We start from the raw sequence: 19,841 nt of genomic DNA, 5'->3' as shown, positions 1-19,841 counted from the left end.
TACGAGTTCAAGTTTCGAGATGGTGGATAATGAGGTTAAGGCTGTTAGTTAAAATGGATACATTATATTAATTAGTTGTTAAAATTACATTACGAAATGAAAGCGGATTTCATTCTTTTATCAGGAAGAAATAGGAGTTGTTTGGAAGAGGTAACAGCTGGAATGCAGCCTTAGAGTAAAAAGAATAGTGTTGAAGGTGAATGAATTTATTTTTGAGAGATTGAGAATAGCTGTAAACATAATATTTATGCATTTTACTGTATATGTGAGAGATGGAAATATTTACGGGTTCTCTGTACATGATATAAAGAGAACCAGGCAATCAGAATTATAGGGTTTCAAGTCTGAGTATTTGCTAAGTGTATGGTAGAATTATTGAAGAAAGAGTTATTGGAATATCTGAGAATATTATTCGCAGATCGATAATTATTCTGAAAATCATATACACGTTGTCAGGTTTCCGTTATCGCTTGCGTTTTGATGGTGGTAGCTGGTGAGCCACCTGTGCACCATGCTCCACCTGCACCACCTGTACACCATGCTCCACCTGCACCACCTGTACACCATGCTCCACCTGTCTATCATACACCCCACCACCAACCTCATTACCCTGAGGTAAGGAAGTGTGTTCATAGTTCGTATATAACCCGCAGCTACAACTGTATATTTGTATATAAATATTTGTTAATGTTAGCAATATTTTTTTCATGAATAGCTTTACAATCTGTAGTTATATAAAGTATATACTATGTCTCTCTAGGTTCCTCCCAAATACGCCTTCAACTATGCCGTGGTTGATCACTACTCAGGCGCCAACTTCGGTCACTCAGAGACCCGCGACGGTTACAAGACCGAAGGTACCTACAACGTGGACCTTCCCGACGGCCGCAAGCAAACTGTCAACTACGCAGACAACGGCGGCGGTCTGGAAGCTGTGGTGAACTATGATGGTGAAGCGAAGTACCCAGAGTACAAGCCTGTGTATAAACCAGAGTACAAGCCACAGTATGAACCTGAGTACAAGCCACAGTATGAGCCTGAGTACAAGCCACAGTATGAGCCTGAGTACAAGCCACACTATGAGCCTGAGTACAAGCCACAGTATGAGCCTGAGTACAAGCCACACTATGAGCCTGAGTACAAGCCTGAACATGAGTCTATCTACCCAACCCACCCAACATCCTACCCACCCCCACCACACTTTAAGTAAATATCAATTGACTTGTTATTCTTCGACATGTTTTATGCGTATGTAGGTATGAGGCTAACATTGTTTGCTTAATAAACAGTACATTTACATATATGCATATGTATATTTTATACCATGAATGAGTCCTTCATAAACTGTGAGAACTTTCGTGTTTACGTGATAAAACGAAGATCACCGCAATCATATCAGAAGAAACAATTCATCCTCGTTTGCCAAAGGAAATATAATTTTTATTCTTATGGCTATCTTTTGGTTTAACTATACCATATACTCTATAATGGGAAGTGACATGATGAGAGTGAAAATCTCTTCACTAAAGGAATTTAGAGTTGCCTTCCCTTTATTGGATAAAATCTGATTATTGTTCCGAGCCATATTCCCCAAGTGCTTCTTGGTATTTACGGATTTAGCGCTTCTTCGTGAATTTAATAACGTTAATATGCTTTATACGTGTATTGTCTTCGCTGAGTTTCACATCTGATAACTAATTTGTTCATTTTGTTGTTTCATCATTTTGTGTTGCATAAAAAGTTCAACGTGTACCTAAATGTGATCAAACTGATTAAGAGAATCAGCAGCTACCTCAGCAAGGGTACACACATGACTAAACTACAAGTCAGTAAGAAAAAATTGTGAATGAAAGTCCTGCCGTTTAAATTTGCTAAAAGAAAACAACAGCCTCCTAAAGAGTCACTGTTTTGTCTTCAGAGGCGAAACGAATTTTCCTGTGAAAGATGAGAGACCACTTGAACGAAACTGAACCACACGTAAAGACCGATGTAAATATTTCGGCCATAGGCAACGACCTTAGTCATAAGATGACCCGCTCACTGATGCCGGAAATAAGGATAGATGAGGAGGGGAACAACAAGACAGTGATAGCTAATGGTTTCTGTCACGGTTTGTTAACCATTTATATTCTCTGATATAGGTATTTTAAATAAACACTTTAGATTATATTATCCTTACAAAGGATTAATATAGCAGTGAGTCAATATACGTACTTGGAATTTTATTCCCGACACTAAAGATTACAAATCCCTTATTTTTATAATAATGACAGAGAAAAAATGAGATAACAAAATGGAACCCGATTAACTTGTCATGTCCTGCTGAACGAAGACAACAGTCAACCTCTGCAGTCAAGCTGATCACCAATTAGAGTGTGCAGTTTGTTCCAGATTGCTGTAATATTTTGAACATAAGAACATAAGAAAGAAGGAACACTGCAGCAGGCCTACTGACCCGTGCGAAGCAGGTCCATGTCCCTGCCCCCCCCGGATTAGCCAAATGACCCACCTAGTCAGGTCACTTCCACTTAAGGAAGGAACACGGCATCAGACCTAGTAGCACAAGCTAGTCAGATCCAACTCACACCCACCCACACCCACTCATGTATTTATCTAACCTATTTTTATAACTACACAACGTATTAGCGTCTATAACTGTACTCGAGAGTTTGTTCCACTCATCCACAACTCTATTACCAAACCAGTGCTTTCCTATATCCTTCCTGAATCTGAATTTTTCCAACTTGAAACCATTGCTGTGAGTCCCGTCTTGGCCGGAAATTTTCAGCACGCTATTTACATTCCCTTTATTTATTCCTGTTTTCCATTTATACACCTCGATCATATCATCCTTAATTCTACGCCTTTCGAGAGAGTGCAGATTCAGGGCCCTCAGCCTATCCTCATAGGGAAGATTTCTGATACATGGAATCAACTTTGTCATCCTCCTCTGTACGTTTTCCAGAGCATTTATATCCACTTTGTAATACGGTGACCAGAACTGTGCAGCATAATCTAAATGAGGCCTAACCAAGGATATATAGAGTTGAAGAATAACCTGAAGACTTCTATTATTTATACTTCCGGATATGAAGCCAAGGATTCTGTTAGCTTTATTGCGAACACTAATGCACTGTTGTCTTGGTTTTAGATTACTGCTAACCAGAACTCCTAAATCCTTTTAGCAACCAGTAGTATTAAGCTCTACATTATTTAGTTTATATGTGGCATGTTTATTTTCCTGTTCAACATTTAGAACTTTGCATTTGTCTATATTAAACTGCATCTGCCATTTTTCCGACCATTGCATCAGTCTATTCAAATCATCCTGGAATGCTCTAGTGTCCTCACTGGAATGAATTGGACTGCCTATTTTGGTGTCATATGTTTATGAAATACACAAGTGAATTGCAATATATCTGAGTTGGTAATGCTTGTCTTGTCTCTGTTCCGAGATTCCAGCCTTTAGGTACACCGTGTGTTCATAGTCACATGAGAACATCCAGATTAAATAAACAGGATACTGAAGAATGTAGCAAAGTCCAATATATAAACTTAAGCAGAGAAGGGTTCAGCTTGGTAGCCTCTACGGTTTCTGTTTATGAAGGCTGAACTGGCTTCTGCTGTGGTGAATTGACAGTGAGACTTGCTGGAGGTGAGAGTTATGAGCTGTATTACGCTGAGGTTTAGGACTTATAACCAGGAGACAATGCTGTATTTACTGTATTTCTGGGTGAACGACCAAGTACTGGTGATGATCTATGTACAAACTTCTCACATAATTCTCGAAATCTCATGTATTCTTTCAGCCAGAATGTAAGATTAAGTGTAATTATTGAATATTGTCCCTATTTTTAAGATTACCTTGCAAATCTAGATTAAACTTCTTAATGTATACTTGGTATATACAACTGGGGCTTGTGAAAGAGGTCTATCAAGTGCTTGTATAAGTGGCTAAATAGTTGGTTTACTTAGAGTAAAAAGGAGACAACTTACTCTCACCCTTACATACGGTGACAGCGGTGGAGTGGACAAAGCATTTCTGCCTTATCTAACATTCTTTTAAAATTGTATTTGTCATTCTCGATCAGGTTATGTTAGCATATATTAACTTATATTTACGTATAACAAACCAATAATAAATTAATAAAATGGGTGTCTTACATCCGGCAGAGCGGGGAGCGTGACCAATCTTTTAAGAGCGTTCGTTTCCTCCCGAACATTAAAGAGTTGTACGGTGGGTCGCAGATGTTTACAAGGCTCACTAACACTACAGCACTTAGTAACAACACGTATTTATTATATATATGTACATATATACATTGTTTTATAAATATTGTTTTCATTTCATGCCTTGTGTGGATACAATGGTTTTTCTCTCCTTTTTTCTCGAATGTAGAACGTTATAACATCTTAAATATAACAAAACATGGTTTATGTGCTTGATTAACTAGTGCTAACAGACGTAATAAATTATTTTAAAGTTAGTATATTATAAACCTTAAAAAATTAAGCCAACAGGAATGAAACGCCCAATTAAAACATTTTATTAATGTTAGAAATGGGGGCTCTGAGATCACAGGGATTATGATCTCTTAGGTCAGAGGGATTATGATCTCTGAGATCACACGGACTATGATCTCTTAGATCACAGGGGCTATGATCTCTTAGATCACAGGGACTATGATCTCTGAGATAACATGGACTATGATCTCTGAGATTACACGGACTATGATCTCTTAGATCACAGAGACTTTGATCTCTGAGATCACACGGACTATGATCTCTTAGATCACAGAGACTTTGATCTCTGAGATCACACGGACTATGATCTCTTAGATTACAGGGATTATGATCTCTGAGATCACACGGACTATCATCTCTTAGATTACAGGGATTATGATCTCTTAGATCACAGGGACTATGATCTCAGAGATCACAGAGATCTTCAAGTATAATTAAAAACATGGATATAGCTAGGATTAAAATCGTAGCTAAAATCTTTGACCAGGTGTGAGCTGATGCATGGGTCTAGGTGTGTATATAACCAGGCTCATGTTTTATGATACCTTCAATAGTTACATCTGCCATTAGTCCCTTGCCTGTGTCTACGTAAGTCACAGTTTTCTTGCGGCCGTCAGGGAGGTCCACCGTGTAGCTGCCCTCGGTCTTGTCTCCGTCGCGGGACTCAGAGTGACTGTAGTAGGCGCCTGAGTAGTCATCGGCGACGCCGTAACTGAAGGCGTACAGAGGAGGTTTCTGAAAGAGAGGAAACATCACAATTATATACATTATAATTACTGGACATTTCAGGGGGAATAATTATATTTCCTTTCTAGAGTCCATTTGTGCAAGAACTTATAGATAGGAAATATAAGGTCAAAATAATTATAAAAATGAAGGACTAATAATAAAAAATCAAGGAAAAATGATAAAAATCAAGAATATCATAAAAATAAATGTTATCATAAAAATCAAAGACAGGTAATAAAAATCAAGAACAAATAATAAAAATAAAAAACAAATAATGAAAATCAAGGACAAACACAATAGAACAGGAAACAAACAAGAATAATTGTACTTACCCCAGGGTATTTTGGATTATCGTAGGAGGGAGAGGCAGAATGTGGCGGGGCGGAGGTTGATGGATGGGGATAGTTTGAGACTGGAGGATAAGTTGATGGATGGGGATAGTATTGAGGACGCGATTGTGGTGCGGGAGTAGAGGACGGTGGAGGCTTAGCAGTGGAAGTAGTATAATAGGATGTAGAATGAAGTGGATGGGAGTGGAAGGTGATGATTGGACGAGGTAAGAGGGAGGCGATGGTAATGGGTGGCGGGGGTGGATGAGAGGTAGTGGTTACAGATGGTGGGTGGGGAGCGTATGTAATGGGTGGTGAGAGTGGGCCATAGGTTACGTGTGGTGGGGGTGGATGAGTAGCATAAGTTACGGTTGGTGGGGGTGGATGAGTGGCATAAGTTACGGTTGATGGGGGTGAGTGGGTGGCATAAGTTACGGTTGATGGAGGTGGGTGGGTTGCAAAGCTTACGGGTGGGTGGGGAGCATAAGTCGGTGGTGGGTGAGAAGGATAGTTCATGTATAATTTAGGTGGGTGAGAAACGTAGGTGTGTGATGGATGTGGATGAGAAGGGTAGGTCGTGGGCGGTGGAGGTGGATGAGAAGGATAGGTAGGTGGTGGAGGTGGGTGAGAAGGATAGGTAGGTGGTGGAGGTGGGTGAGAAGGATAGGTAGGTGTTGGACGTGGGTGTCTCTTGGGATTTGGTCGCTGTCGAAATATGTTTGATGGGTAAAATATAGACGGTTTTGGTAACCGGATGAAGGAGGAGGCGGGGTCAGCCAGGACCACGAGGGCCAGACAAGCGGCCATCAACACCTGTAAAATATAAACACTTACATACACAAATAACCCGCACATAAAAGAAAGAAGCTTACGACGACGTTTCGGTCCGACTTGGACCATTGACAAAGTCACCGAAACGTCGTCGTAAGCTTCTCTCTTTTATGTGCGGGTTATTTGTGTATCGTTCCAGTCACGGTATTGTCTTTTTGTTATTTATAAACACTTACACTTGAACTGTCTTACGTAGCATCAGAAAGAAGCCTCATAATATCAGAAAGAAACCTCATAATATCAAAAAGAAACCTCATAATATCAAAAAGAAACCTCATAATATCAAAAAGAAACCTCATAATATCAGAAAGAAACCTCATAATATTAGAAAGAAGCCTCATATCAGAAAGAAGCCTCATAATATCAGAAAGAAACCTCATAATATCAGAAAGAAACCTCATAATATCAGAAAGAAACCTCATAATATCAGAAAGAAGCCTCATATCAGAAAGAAGCCTCATAATATCAAAAACCTCATATTATCAGAAAGAAACTTCATAATATCAGAGAGAAATCTCATAATATCAGAAAGAAGCCTCATATCAGAAAGAAACCTTATAATATCAGAGAGAAATCTCATAATATCAGGAAGAAACCTCATATCAGAAAGAAATCTCATAATATCAGAAAGAAACCTCATAATATCAGAAAGAAACCTTATAATATCAGAGAGAAATCTCATAATATCAGGAAGAAACCTCATATCAGAAAGAAACCTCATAATATCAGAAAGAAACCTTATAATATCAGAGAGAAATCTCATAATATCAGGAAGAAACCTCATATCAGAAAGAAACCTCATAATATCAGAAAGAAACCTCATAATATCAGAAAGAAACCTCATAATATCAGAAAGAAACCTCATATCAGAAAGAAGTCTCGTAATATCAGAAAGAAGTCTCGTAATATCAGAAAGAAGCCTCATATTAAAAAGAAGCCTCACAACATCAGAAAGAAGCCTCACAGCATCTGAAAGAAGTCTCACAACATCTGAAAGAAGCCTTACATCAGAATCTTCACATCAGAGAGAAGCTTGTCTGTACCATCTAGTGAGAAAAACTAACAATATTCTGCTTAATTTCTAGGACGCCAGATCTCAATTACTCTTTATCCAATTTATAATTTTCGAAATATTTTGAAATTTTCACTTTAACTGACTAATAAGTTTAATACTTTTTTCCACTTCAAATAAATTAAAAAAAAAATAACGAAATATTTATCTGTCACCTGTCTCTGACAGTACATGGGTTTTTAAGGGTTATTTCTCCATAGCATTTATCACTTTTACAGCAACGCGAGACACATAACTCAGACAATAGAAATTACTGCATAACATCAGAGAAAATAAATGATAGAACCACACATACACACATTTTCAATTCAATTTTTGTTCCATTTCGTGCTAAACTAAGTAAAAAATAAAAACACGGAACGGGTGGGGTTTGAATCCATGGCAAGTGTACTAGAACTCAGAGGCCAGTGGGTGAGTCACTAAACTATTCAACGCAAGGAGTAGTGAAGGTTTGATCCTTCGTTCCCTAATCGTGGCCTAACTTGTGACTAGTCAGGAAGTTGGCGAGTGCGAGACAAACATGTGTAGTGTAGCAGCGGAGTCGCACTACACTACCTACCTTGCTAGCCATGGTTCTCATGTTTAGCTGAGAGCGTCGCTCCGTTTATAAACGCCAGCTGATTTCCAAAAGCAAGAGTTTCTCTCCCAGTGGTTAAGTGCCGTCTGTTACATCGGCTGCTCATTACTCTTCATATAGGCACATATGACACTTTAGTGTATTCTTATGAAGCGTTAGCATGTAATTAGTGGTAATTTGAACACCTGGTCTCCCGGGGACTTTCATTTCTTGTGTTACGAGTTTAATCCAAACTCTGACAAGACAAAAAAAAAAGTTCCTTACCAGAGTAGATAACTTACTGTTCTGAGTGGATAACTCTCAAACCAGAGTGGATAACTTACTATTCTGAGTGGATAGCTCAAACCAGAGTGGATAACTCCCACTCCCAGAGTTGATAAATAACATATCATTGGGAACAACTCATTGATTAAAACTAAAACTAACATACCAGTGGACGACAGACTAGATGGGATAACTAACAAATCATATTAGATAACAGTCCAGGTATAGATAACTAAATGGCAAGAGTTAATATAGAGTAAACTAACAGACCAGAGTTGGCAAACTAGCAAACCATACTGAATAACTAACAGACCATTTCGAATAACTAACAGACCAAAGTGGCTAACCACCAAACCACAGTGACCTAACTAATTGAGTAATACCACTGGACAAACCTCAAACGACAACAGCAGCAACATCCAGCAACCAATAAACAGCAAAAAACAATATCCAGCAACCAAGAACCAGCAAGCAATACTCAACAACCAACAACACACACACATACAGTCAACACTCTGCACAAGGCGTTCATAGAAACCAGGCATATTTCCCAGCGAGCTTTTTTTAGATACCTTTCCAAATATTTTACGACCAGCAAGCTGCTGGAGCGTTTTCCAAATGCAACATAATTATATCCCATTCACTCGTGTAATGTGTATCATAATTCATGTTTTATTTTCCTGTTTTAGGATTCTTTGGTCAAACTTGTCGACCAGAGAGTGAACAGGTGGCAGAAAAGAGAAACAATTGCTATGAAAAGCAAAAGGTAGCAGATACGATATAAGCAAGATCGTGGTCTACATCAGCAACACACAGCAACCATGACTCTCAGGGTAAGACGAGGTTATTATTCCGCTGTTAACTTTGTAGGATGCAGTTGTAATCTGAAACTAAATGGAGGTCATGAATACACTGTTTCAATTTTTGGATAAAGAATGAAAGTTTTTTTTAACTATTTCCCTATATGTATATATATATATATATATATATATATATATATATATATATATATATATATATATATATATATATATATATATATATATATATATATATATATATATATATATATATATATATATATATATATATATATATGTATATATATATATATATATATATATATATATATATATATATATATATATATATATATATATATACTGTATATATATATATATATATATATATATATATATATATATATATATATATATATATATATATACTGTATATATATATATATATATATATATATATATATATATATATATATATATACATATATATATATATATATATATATATATACATATATATATATATATATATATATATATATATATATATATATATATATATATATATATATACATATATATATATATATATATATATATATATATATATATATATATATATATATATATATATATATAAATATATAACTCATTTTTTTTGTAAAACTCAAACACGTTTGCATATCAAGAATATTTTAATTTTTGCAGATTTTCGTTGTTGCATATGCAGCCTCAATGGCCACAGCTGTTCCTCAGGCTGCTCCGTCTTTTAGGCTCGTACCTCCACCTATACCTCCCTCCTCTCCTCCAGTTCCGGAGTATTTATCCCCTTTACCTTCCTCACCACCTCAGAAACCACCTCATTATGCTTATTCAACTCCACCCTATTCTGCCCAACACAGTGAGCCACAGTACCCTGATGTAAGTACCTCAGTGTCTTTATACATAACTTAGTGATGAAAGGAAACAAGTCATACATTTAGGACATCTTTATAGGCTACGTTTCGGTCCTGAGACTTGGAGAAACAAATTCACAGGACTGAAATGTATTTAATGAAATACCCTTAGTGTATATGCTTTTGTTCTTTCATCCATATTGTCGGTATAGTTGTACCTTTTACTTTCATACTTCTGTTTTTTTTTTCCTTTTAGTCATTTCGTCGTCTTTTTTTTTCTTTTCAATCATCATATTTTCTTCCTCATATTTTATGAACATTAAAAAATTCTGAATTCATCTTTCTGTAAACCGAAAGTATGTATATTCACTCCAACATCGAACTGAAATTATACTTCTTTGGCAGTTTTTAATAAAATTAATATCTTTAACTCAACCAAATCTTATCAATTCCAAAAGATTTACTGAAGGATAAGGGTCTTCAATTTTGCATTCTAAGCTGTTTCACTTACATGTCGTGTAGGATTTATAGGGTGCTGAGTTGATAAATTTGATACATGTGCAACACTTACGTATCTTTGTTATGGAAACGTGTCGCCACACATTAGCTTCATTAGACCAATACAAAGAATGGTGAAAATCAGATGGAGTTTTAAGGTAATTAGTCCCTTAGCCTGGAGTCGATGAGGCACTGATTACTTCAAACTCCTTCCAATCGTCACCATTCTTCTCTGATTTGGACTGATGAAGCCACTGCGTGGCGAACGTTTTCTATAATAAAGAAACCCAAGTGTTGCACATGTGTCTATTTTGTCACCTTGTCGGTTCTCTGAACCAGTTATCTACTTTATGAGAGTTGTTGCCCACAGGTACCACCAAAATACACATTCAATTACACCGTCAACGATGCCTCCTCTCGTGTGAATTTCGGGCACTCGGAAGCTCGAGATGGTGACAATACAGACGGTAGCTACACAGTGGATCTTCCCGACGGTCGTAAAAAGATTGTCACTTATAAAGACAAGGGTGACGGTCTGAAAGCTGACGTGAACATCATGGGGAGCGTGAACGTTACTTCCATCTATGTTTCTGTGCCCAACACTCGCGGTCATGAATTTATTTAGGCATTGTGTCGCATCGACACTGCCTAAATCAACGTATTCATTGTTCAGTATTAATAAGTAATTTGTTGTTGTATCTGTTCTTTTTAATGTTTCTTTATTTAAATAAAATGTTTATTAACAATAATAGCTTTAATTGCTACAGTTCCTAAGACCTTATATTAATAAGTTACTTTTCACCAGCATTACATTTTCTTTTCATAAAACTATCACACGAGTAACCATGAAGATACATATAATATATCTAATGATCCAAATTTAACAGTCACACTCTCATACTAATCTTGACATACTGACTATAGTTTAAAGACTGTAAAGGGTGAATTATGCATTACCTGTTTCCTTTGAAAGGATTTTCATATTCTCAGGCAGTAAACATATTATCTATTTTTATTTATGCAGCTAACTAGTTAGATACTTCAGATATATGAATATATATATATATATATATATATATATATATATATATATATATATATATATATATATATATATATATATATATATATATATATATATATATATATATATATATATATATATATATATATATATATATATATATATATATATATATGCAAAACAACCATTGTGAAAGAACAATGAAATTCCAATCGCTTTCGTGACTACTCACACATTATCAAGGAACAATAATAATGTGAGTAGTCACGAGAGAGCTTGGAATTTCACTATTCTTTCATAGTGGTTGTTTTGCATATTCTGAAATCACCTGTTTACTGTGATCTTATTGCATTCGTCATGCGTTTTCGCCCACCATTAGGCAGGCCAAAGCAGCATGGGTTCGAGTTCTTGGCTAGTGCAGTGCTGTTATTGATCAATACCACTCGTTCGTGGTCACAATAATATAAAATACTGCTCGTTGAACTAGTACACCAGACAGGGACTAGAATGAAATTAGCCTAGAGCCATCCACACCATCGTGTGTCCTTGGGTAGCGAGTACAACATCCAGTTCCGCCGGATGCCCTACACTTAAGGATCGTATGGTCCAGTGGATTAGGACGTCATGCGTTTTCGCTCACCATGAGACAGGCCAAAGCAGCATGGGTTCGATTCCTTGGCTATTGCAGTGTTGTTATTGATCAATACCACTCGTTCGTGGTCACAATAATATATATATATATATATATATATATATATATATATATATATATATATATATATATATATATATATATATATATATATATGAAATTAGCTTAGCTGAGGCACCCACACCATGGTATGTCCTCGAATCACGGGGTGATCTTCGTAGGACTGGGTGGTCCCGTGGGTTAGAGCGTCGTGAATTATCGTTCACAATGAGGCGGGCTGAAACGACATGGGTTCTAGTCCTCGGCTAGTCGCAGTGTTGTTATTGATACATATAGATATACACTGCGACCAACCAGTTCCTTCAAGGATAAGTATACTATCAGCGGAACAGTTAGGAATATTTGCACTGCTGGACAATAAAGATGAATATTCCTTTTCATTATTGATTCCACTGTGTCTTAGTTACTGCCTTCATGGAATTCGCACAGTTCAGCCCCTGCAGTTGCAGCTACCACACTGTTGCCGCAACTGCACTTTCTTTCCGAGAGATGCATGTCTCTAAGTATTGGTACTCGGAGACTAGACTGGTGATGTGAAGATGATGTACAGCCTTAATGACCATCGTGTACTAGTCATGGCTTAAATGAAGCATTCCTTTAATTAGGTACCTTGATACTGGTGAGGAGCTCTTGATCCAAGGACTGAAAATCAACTTTGCTTTTCTCGGGTTAACCTGATAGATTTCTATATTCCAAACTAAATCTTTGTGGATTTAGAATCCCTGAAAATACAATACTGATTTGAACCTTACAAGTCAACTGACGAACTGACCGCAGAAGAATGAAAGGGAACGTACTCTGACTAGTGTTTATTTACTGTGTAAACAAAATAATTAATTGTGTCGTAAGCACAGAAAGAGAATGTCGTTCATAAATATAAATAATTTAAATTTCAAAGCAAAATTTGGCGATATACTGCGACAGCCTCGTCACAACATAATGGATTTATTATACATTGACATTTCAAGAATAGTGAAATATAAATGAAAATTTCTCAAAGGTTTATATATGCAGTCAACTGTCTTTTAACTGATCTCCAGCAACTGATTGTTAATGCAGCTAATTATCCAGGCAGGAGCTTATTACAGTATATGAAGGAATTAACAGCCTCTTTTCCATTATACTATGTCTCTCAAGGTAGGATGATTTATATATATATATATATGTCGTGCCGAATAGGCAGAACTTGCGATCTTGGCTTAAATAGCAACGCTCATCTTGCCATATAGGACAAGCGAAAATTTGTGTATGTAATAATTTCGCCAAAATCATCCTGAACCTAACGAAAAAAATATATTTCACTATGTTTGTTTAGTATTAAATTATTGTAAACAAATCTATAATATATTTAGTTGGGTTAGGCTAAAACAAATTATTCTTGTTATAATAAGGTTAGGTAAGTTTTCTAAGATTCTTCTGGTGCAAAATTAAAAATTTTTACATCAACATTAATGAAAAAAATATATCTTTAAACGTATAAGAGAAAATTTCAGAAAGGACTTAATTTTAAATGAGTTCTTGCTAATTGACCAGTTTTACATATTCGGCACGACATATATATATATATATATATATATATATATATATATATATATATATATATATATATATATATATATATATATATATATATATATATATATATATATATAAATATATATATATATATATATATATATATATATATATATATATATATATATATATATATATATATATATATATATATATATATATATATATATGAGTAAGCGTGTGTTATAATCTACATTTAACAATATCTCAAAATATTTTCTTTATATCCCTTAACATATCTGCTTCCTTATCCAGTATCTCATTATTCTTATCCTTAAAATAAAAATCCATTTGTCTCTCTTAGTTTTCATATGTATTTTTTTTCTCAAAACTGTTTAAAATATTAAAAAAAATTAATAATATATGACCAGACGTTTGTTAGGTGTTTAGAACGATTTCACTGATTTTTTACTGGACATTTTTAACCATCAAAAGCTGTGTCTTGATACCTTGAATGACACTTGATCTAAGGAACTGAAGTTACCGTCCCCTTCAGAGGATTAAACCTTTTACCTCCCATTCTCTGGGTGCTGTATAACACATTAAGCATAGTTCTGTCTCACAAATAGAATGGATCAGTTTCATTTTTTTATTTTACAGCCTGTTATATCTCAGTTTATTTCTTCTTAACTGAAGTGTCAACTCATCATTCCACCAGTCGTTTCCCCACTCCCATGCACCTTCCCTTATGTAGGAAATTTTGACTTGAGCAAGAAACTTTCACTTATTTCATTCATATTTCATAAAATCTTGAATTATCATAGAGTGGAAAGTTACTTGCCTGTAACATATTAATACAATAAAAATATGCATAGTTTTTATTTGCTTTCTTGAAGCATAGTAGAGATGTTTATACAAAGCTTTTAAAAAATATTATTGTCTGCATATATAATTTAAATTTTAAGACAAAAATTTTAACAAGTGCAAATGAACAAGATGCAGTGGTTAAAGGAGAACATTGAAATCCGTGATGAGTTTAATGGTACGTGGGTGGATGCGCCGGGTAGTGGGGTGTGTGGCTGTAGTGTGGGAAATGATGAATTTTTCCTTCGATGACCACGTCAGCCTTCAGACCGCTGCCGTTGTCCACGTATGTGACAGTTTTCTTACGACCGTCAGGGAGGTCCACTGTGTAGCCTCCCTGAGTTTTGTAACCATTGCGTGTCTCTGACTGTCCGAAATTCAATCCGGAATAGGCGTCGACAACAGCATAATCGAAGGCGTACTTGCGAGTCTCCTGAATGCCAGAAATGTAACATTAATCATCCATTTGTTCCAGATAAAAAAAAACTTGATTGCAATAGCAACGTGTTTCCAGACGTGTGGGATTCCTAAGAATCTTCCTTCCAGTTTACAAACGATTAAGGATAAGATTTTATTCATAAAGATTCCTCTTGCTATACACAAACTGTGTATTTTCATCTGGTAGTAGCAAGCACCTTACACCTAGACCACTGATGATTCAAAAGAAATAAAACGAGTACGTGTATGTAGTACGAGATGATGAACTGAAGGAATTCCTACTTACTACTGGGTAATGTGGATTATTATAGGAGGCTGGAGAAGGGTATGTGACGACTGGATGGCTAGCGTATGTTGGTTTTTTATGTGCATGGTAGGTTGGGGGAGGTTGTGCAGGATACGTTGGAGGAGAGTGTTTAGGGTAAGTTGGAGGATGTGTAGGGTAGATTGAGTGAGGATGTGTAGGGTAGCTTGGGTGAGGATGTGTAGGGTAGGTTGGGAGTGGATGTATAGGGTAGGTTGGGTGAGAATGAGTAGGGTAGGATGGGGTTGTTGAAGTGTTGTAGATCGGAGGAGTTGGGTATCTTGTCGAATGTTCGGCCAAGACTTTAACGGCCAAGAAGAAGATGGAGACTACCTGTAATATCCAGCATTGCATCAATACAGTATTCTTGAATAACTAATATCCATCACTGCATCAATACAATATTCTTGCTAGCTAGTAATATCCATCATTGCATCAATACAATGTTCTTGCTAGCTGTAAATATCCAGTATTGTATCAATACAATGTTCTTGCTAGCTGTAAATATCCAGTATTGTATCAATACAACATTCATGAATATCTGATAATATCCAGCACTGCATCAATACAATATTCTTGCTAGCTTGTAATATCCAACACCGCATCAGTACGATATTCTTCCTAACTGGTAATTTTAAGTTCTCCAATAACACCTCTCTTGCACATTGAACAACAAGTATCTTTATAAACACAATAAATTCTTAGAACAAAAAAAATTACTAATACATCATTATATATTACTAGAGAGTTTATCCCCTAGCAACGACTGGCCTGAACCAACTATCATTAAACTTCAAAATTCGCAAAGTATTGCAGGATTTAAAATATGATACATTGAAAGCTATGATCTACATAGCATTACCGAATACATATATATATATATGTGTGCGTTCAGCGCCGCAGTACACTAAGGGTAAGAAAGAGTAGTATCCGTTACTGGTCGTCTTACCTTGAGAGACATGGCAGTGGTTTGATGGTGAATGTGTCACTAGGCTTCTTATATACTTCTTGTTACTTTTACTCACAGTGGTAATTGCAGCTGTCACAAACCCTGGAACCATTAACAGATTCATTTTAGGGGTTATCTACGATGCATTATGGTATATAATTGAGAGACTATTTGCGATATTTTTAGTCTTTTCTACTCAATAAATTGTTAACATGGAGAAAATATTCAATAAGAATGTAAATACATTAATCTTCAATAATATCGGCTTCAGATGCTAGGATAAATACAGGATCTGTTCTTATATACAACTGAGTAAGTTTCGCAGGATATGTATCCCAAGGGATATTTTTTTTTTCTGAGCGTATTTTCTGAGAATTTATTTTAGTTCCTATTTTAGGGATGAAAATATTCGTGGCTGGTGGTGATCAAGTTACCGATACCAATGATACCAATGTTAATGATACCAATGTAGTCTACTGGTTTAACCACCTTTAACCAACCTAACCACCATCTTTATATTACGATTCATTTTGTAATATTTTGCTTCCAAGAGGTTACAGCTTTGTCTTCTGCTCATTGAGTATTTTGCTTATCAAATCAAACAGGTTAATTTCTTCAGGATGAATGATTTCAGTAAACCTTGAATACAAACCAAATAACCTAACAAGGATGGGACCGATAATTTTGACCCAAACATTATTCAGAGAAAATAATTGCTCAAAGGCGCTTCTTGAGCTAGGCATAATAATGAAAGAAAAATAATTCCCTAATGGGAGTTGCATAATTGTTGTACAATGCTTCCTAGCTTTTCGTATTCTCAAATTTCTTGATTTCGGCTTTGTGTACTGGGCAGTTTATAGATAGTGAAGTGTGAGTCACAGATCACAGAGCACATTTATGACTGTTATTTTGACAACTTTTTATAAAGAAGGAGCTCTAAGCTGATGCCTCACCATGCTTAAGAGAGAATTTGTAAGGTTAGTGATCAAACTTAAAGCATTTAAAGCACTTATTTAACAGCTCTTCGCCTTGGAAACTTGGTGGATACCACATCTTGATCCAGATCACAGATCTATTATTACCTGTTACATATTTTATTATTTTTCCAATGTTTACTTTTAGGGCAATAAGTGTCCGGGGCCCAAGATTGCTCAATTGCCTTCCAGCGTACATAAGAGGGATTACCAATAGACCCCTGGTTGTCTTCAAGAAGTCACTGGACAAGCACCTAAAGTCAGTACCTGACCAACCGGGCTATGGTTCGTACATCAGCTTGCGTGCGGCCAGCAGTAACAGCCTGGTTGATCAGACCATGATCCACCATGAGACCTGGTCTCATACCGGGCCGCGGGGGCGTTGACCCCCGAAATCTTCTCCAGGTAAACTCCGAGGTAGTGCAGGTGGTTGCTGCCTTATAAATTCGATATGCCTTAGTGCAGGAATGGGTTTAAAGTCGGCATTTATTAATTGTGTCAGCACTTTCAGACTTGAGAAACACTTGTATCGCTTCTTGTTTGTTTAAGAGTTTAATTGCTTCATCATATGTTGAGTAAATCTCTAGCGGAAGAACTGAGGAACTTTCATAAATGCGAACAACAATCTGTTGTTGTTGTTTTCTAATTTTTGTTACCCTTTAACACGATGTTTAATTCAGAGAGGACAGGTACCCCTTTTAAATTTCTTTCCTTTCCTTGCATTGAAAATTGGGTTGGGCAAATATTTTGCAGTGATTGTGAAGGACCTGCCTAGAATGGGCCATCAGGCCTGCTGCAGTGTTCCTATTTTCTTATGTTCTTATGTTCTTATGTTCTAATTAGTTTGCACATCAAGTGAAGTTATGTTCTCCTTCCTTTTATAGATGTTTGTAAATCGCTTTCCTTAACGATAGGAAAAGACTGCTACCAAGGAAAAAAAGATATCTTGAACGGAAATTTCGACCAGATTTTACTTGTAACAACATGAACCACTTGTGCTATATTTGAATTTGCTTGGTATAGTGAAATAACAAAAAGAATTAGAAAGATTCGATAGTTATGTACAAAATCAAATGTGAATGGGGCCGATGTATAAACAACAAGAAGGGCAGATTGGAGAGTTCTGTTGGTCAGTGGTGGTATTAGGGTGGATGACCGGTGGGGAAAGGAGGAAGAAACATCTAGTGATGGGTCTCTGGAACACAGGAACAGGTGACTGAAGAATAATCACCTCCTTCGCTCTTGAAGGGGTGGGGCTCGAGGGATGAACCTGACCGGGTTCTGCCGCTGCTGTGGCTACGTGGAATCAAGCTATTCGCCCATATAGAATTACGATGATACATGTCCACAAGGCAACATACATATCACCACTTCCATGATTATTCTTATGTGTTGCTTCTAGAAAATTGGTATGAGATTCTCCAAGAGCATCAACGAATCTCTTTTGATTCATAATTCTAAGTTTGTCGAAGATGATACTTTTAATATCTCAGACCAAACAACCTTGCCCAGAAGACTGCAACACTAACCTTCATAGTGGATAATATCGTCCAAAAAGAGCTTGTGAATTAGAGACCTCCATTCCTAGCTGTGAGAGCTCTTCTTGTCAGGGATTTCATATCAGCTGCTCTTAATTTGCCACTGAGCACTCGCTTTGACCTATAAATCATTTGCTTTGTTATAGCAAAATGATATTCTCATTGAATAAAGGTGTATACATAGCAGTGAACCTACAGACGAACTCAGTCATCAAGGTCTTATCTGTCATGGCTATAACCATAAGAATTCAGAAAACATTCTTCTGCCCAATCAAAAAATAGCCCCAACTATGCAGAGGTGTCAGTTATTCGACTGGGTCGTTTTGGAGAGGGACAAAGCATCCAATTGGAGTCAACAATTTACCTTGGACAGATGGTGATCAAAGGGTGTTTTACTTCGTATGAGCAGCTACAGTGCTAGCCACGTATCTCTGGCCGAGATACGTAGACCTGACAGCTCCAAGAAGTCCCTAGAAATCAGAAAACACATGGACGTTGTGCTTCACTACAGCCTTGTTCTAAGATGTTCAAAGACACGGCTCGTGGAGACGAAGTACACTGTACTTACTGGAAAAGCGAATAGTCGTAAAGCAGACAAGTACCTTTTCCAATATTTTAGTATTAACATTCTCATAATGTCTGTTATAATGGAGTGAAATAGCTCTGAAAATATCCTGGTGTGGTTCGCATCCTGGGGACAAGATTGAAGGACCCCAATGGAAATAAGATTGACAGTCCTTGATGAGGCACTGACTTTCTTGGGCTATCCTGGGTGGCTAACCCTCCGGGTTAAAATTCTGAACAATCCTATCTTAGCTTATCTTACAAAAACCCACACTTAGTCCGGGAAGCGAGGATCCCCATGGTAGGCACCAGGCGGATGCTGTGTCCACTGGATTATCGTATTTCTAAACACAAATAAACCACATTTAAAGTGGTTCAACCCAATAAATAAAAATATATGGGCGAGTGGCTGTCCCATTCTTCCAATACATTCGGTCAA

At 36.5% G+C, this 19,841-nt stretch overlaps 1 protein-coding gene across 1 annotated transcript; it reads left to right on the top strand.

Moving 5' to 3' along the window:
• Positions 1-460: 460 nt before the first annotated feature.
• LOC128692270 (uncharacterized) lies at positions 461-1,259 on the top strand. The gene is made up of 2 exons (XM_053781348.2): positions 461-615; positions 761-1,259. Exons 1-2 carry the CDS (start codon positions 481-483, stop codon positions 1,208-1,210), a joined length of 585 nt encoding a protein of 194 aa, XP_053637323.2. The 5' UTR covers positions 461-480; the 3' UTR covers positions 1,211-1,259.
• The last annotated feature ends 18,582 nt before the right edge of the window (positions 1,260-19,841 follow it).

Source organism: Cherax quadricarinatus, chromosome 53 (assembly GCF_038502225.1).
Source record: "Cherax quadricarinatus isolate ZL_2023a chromosome 53, ASM3850222v1, whole genome shotgun sequence".
Lineage (NCBI taxonomy): Eukaryota > Metazoa > Arthropoda > Malacostraca > Decapoda > Parastacidae > Cherax > Cherax quadricarinatus.
Note: the sequence above shows the minus strand (reverse complement) of the source record. Positions and strands in the feature narration are given on the sequence as shown.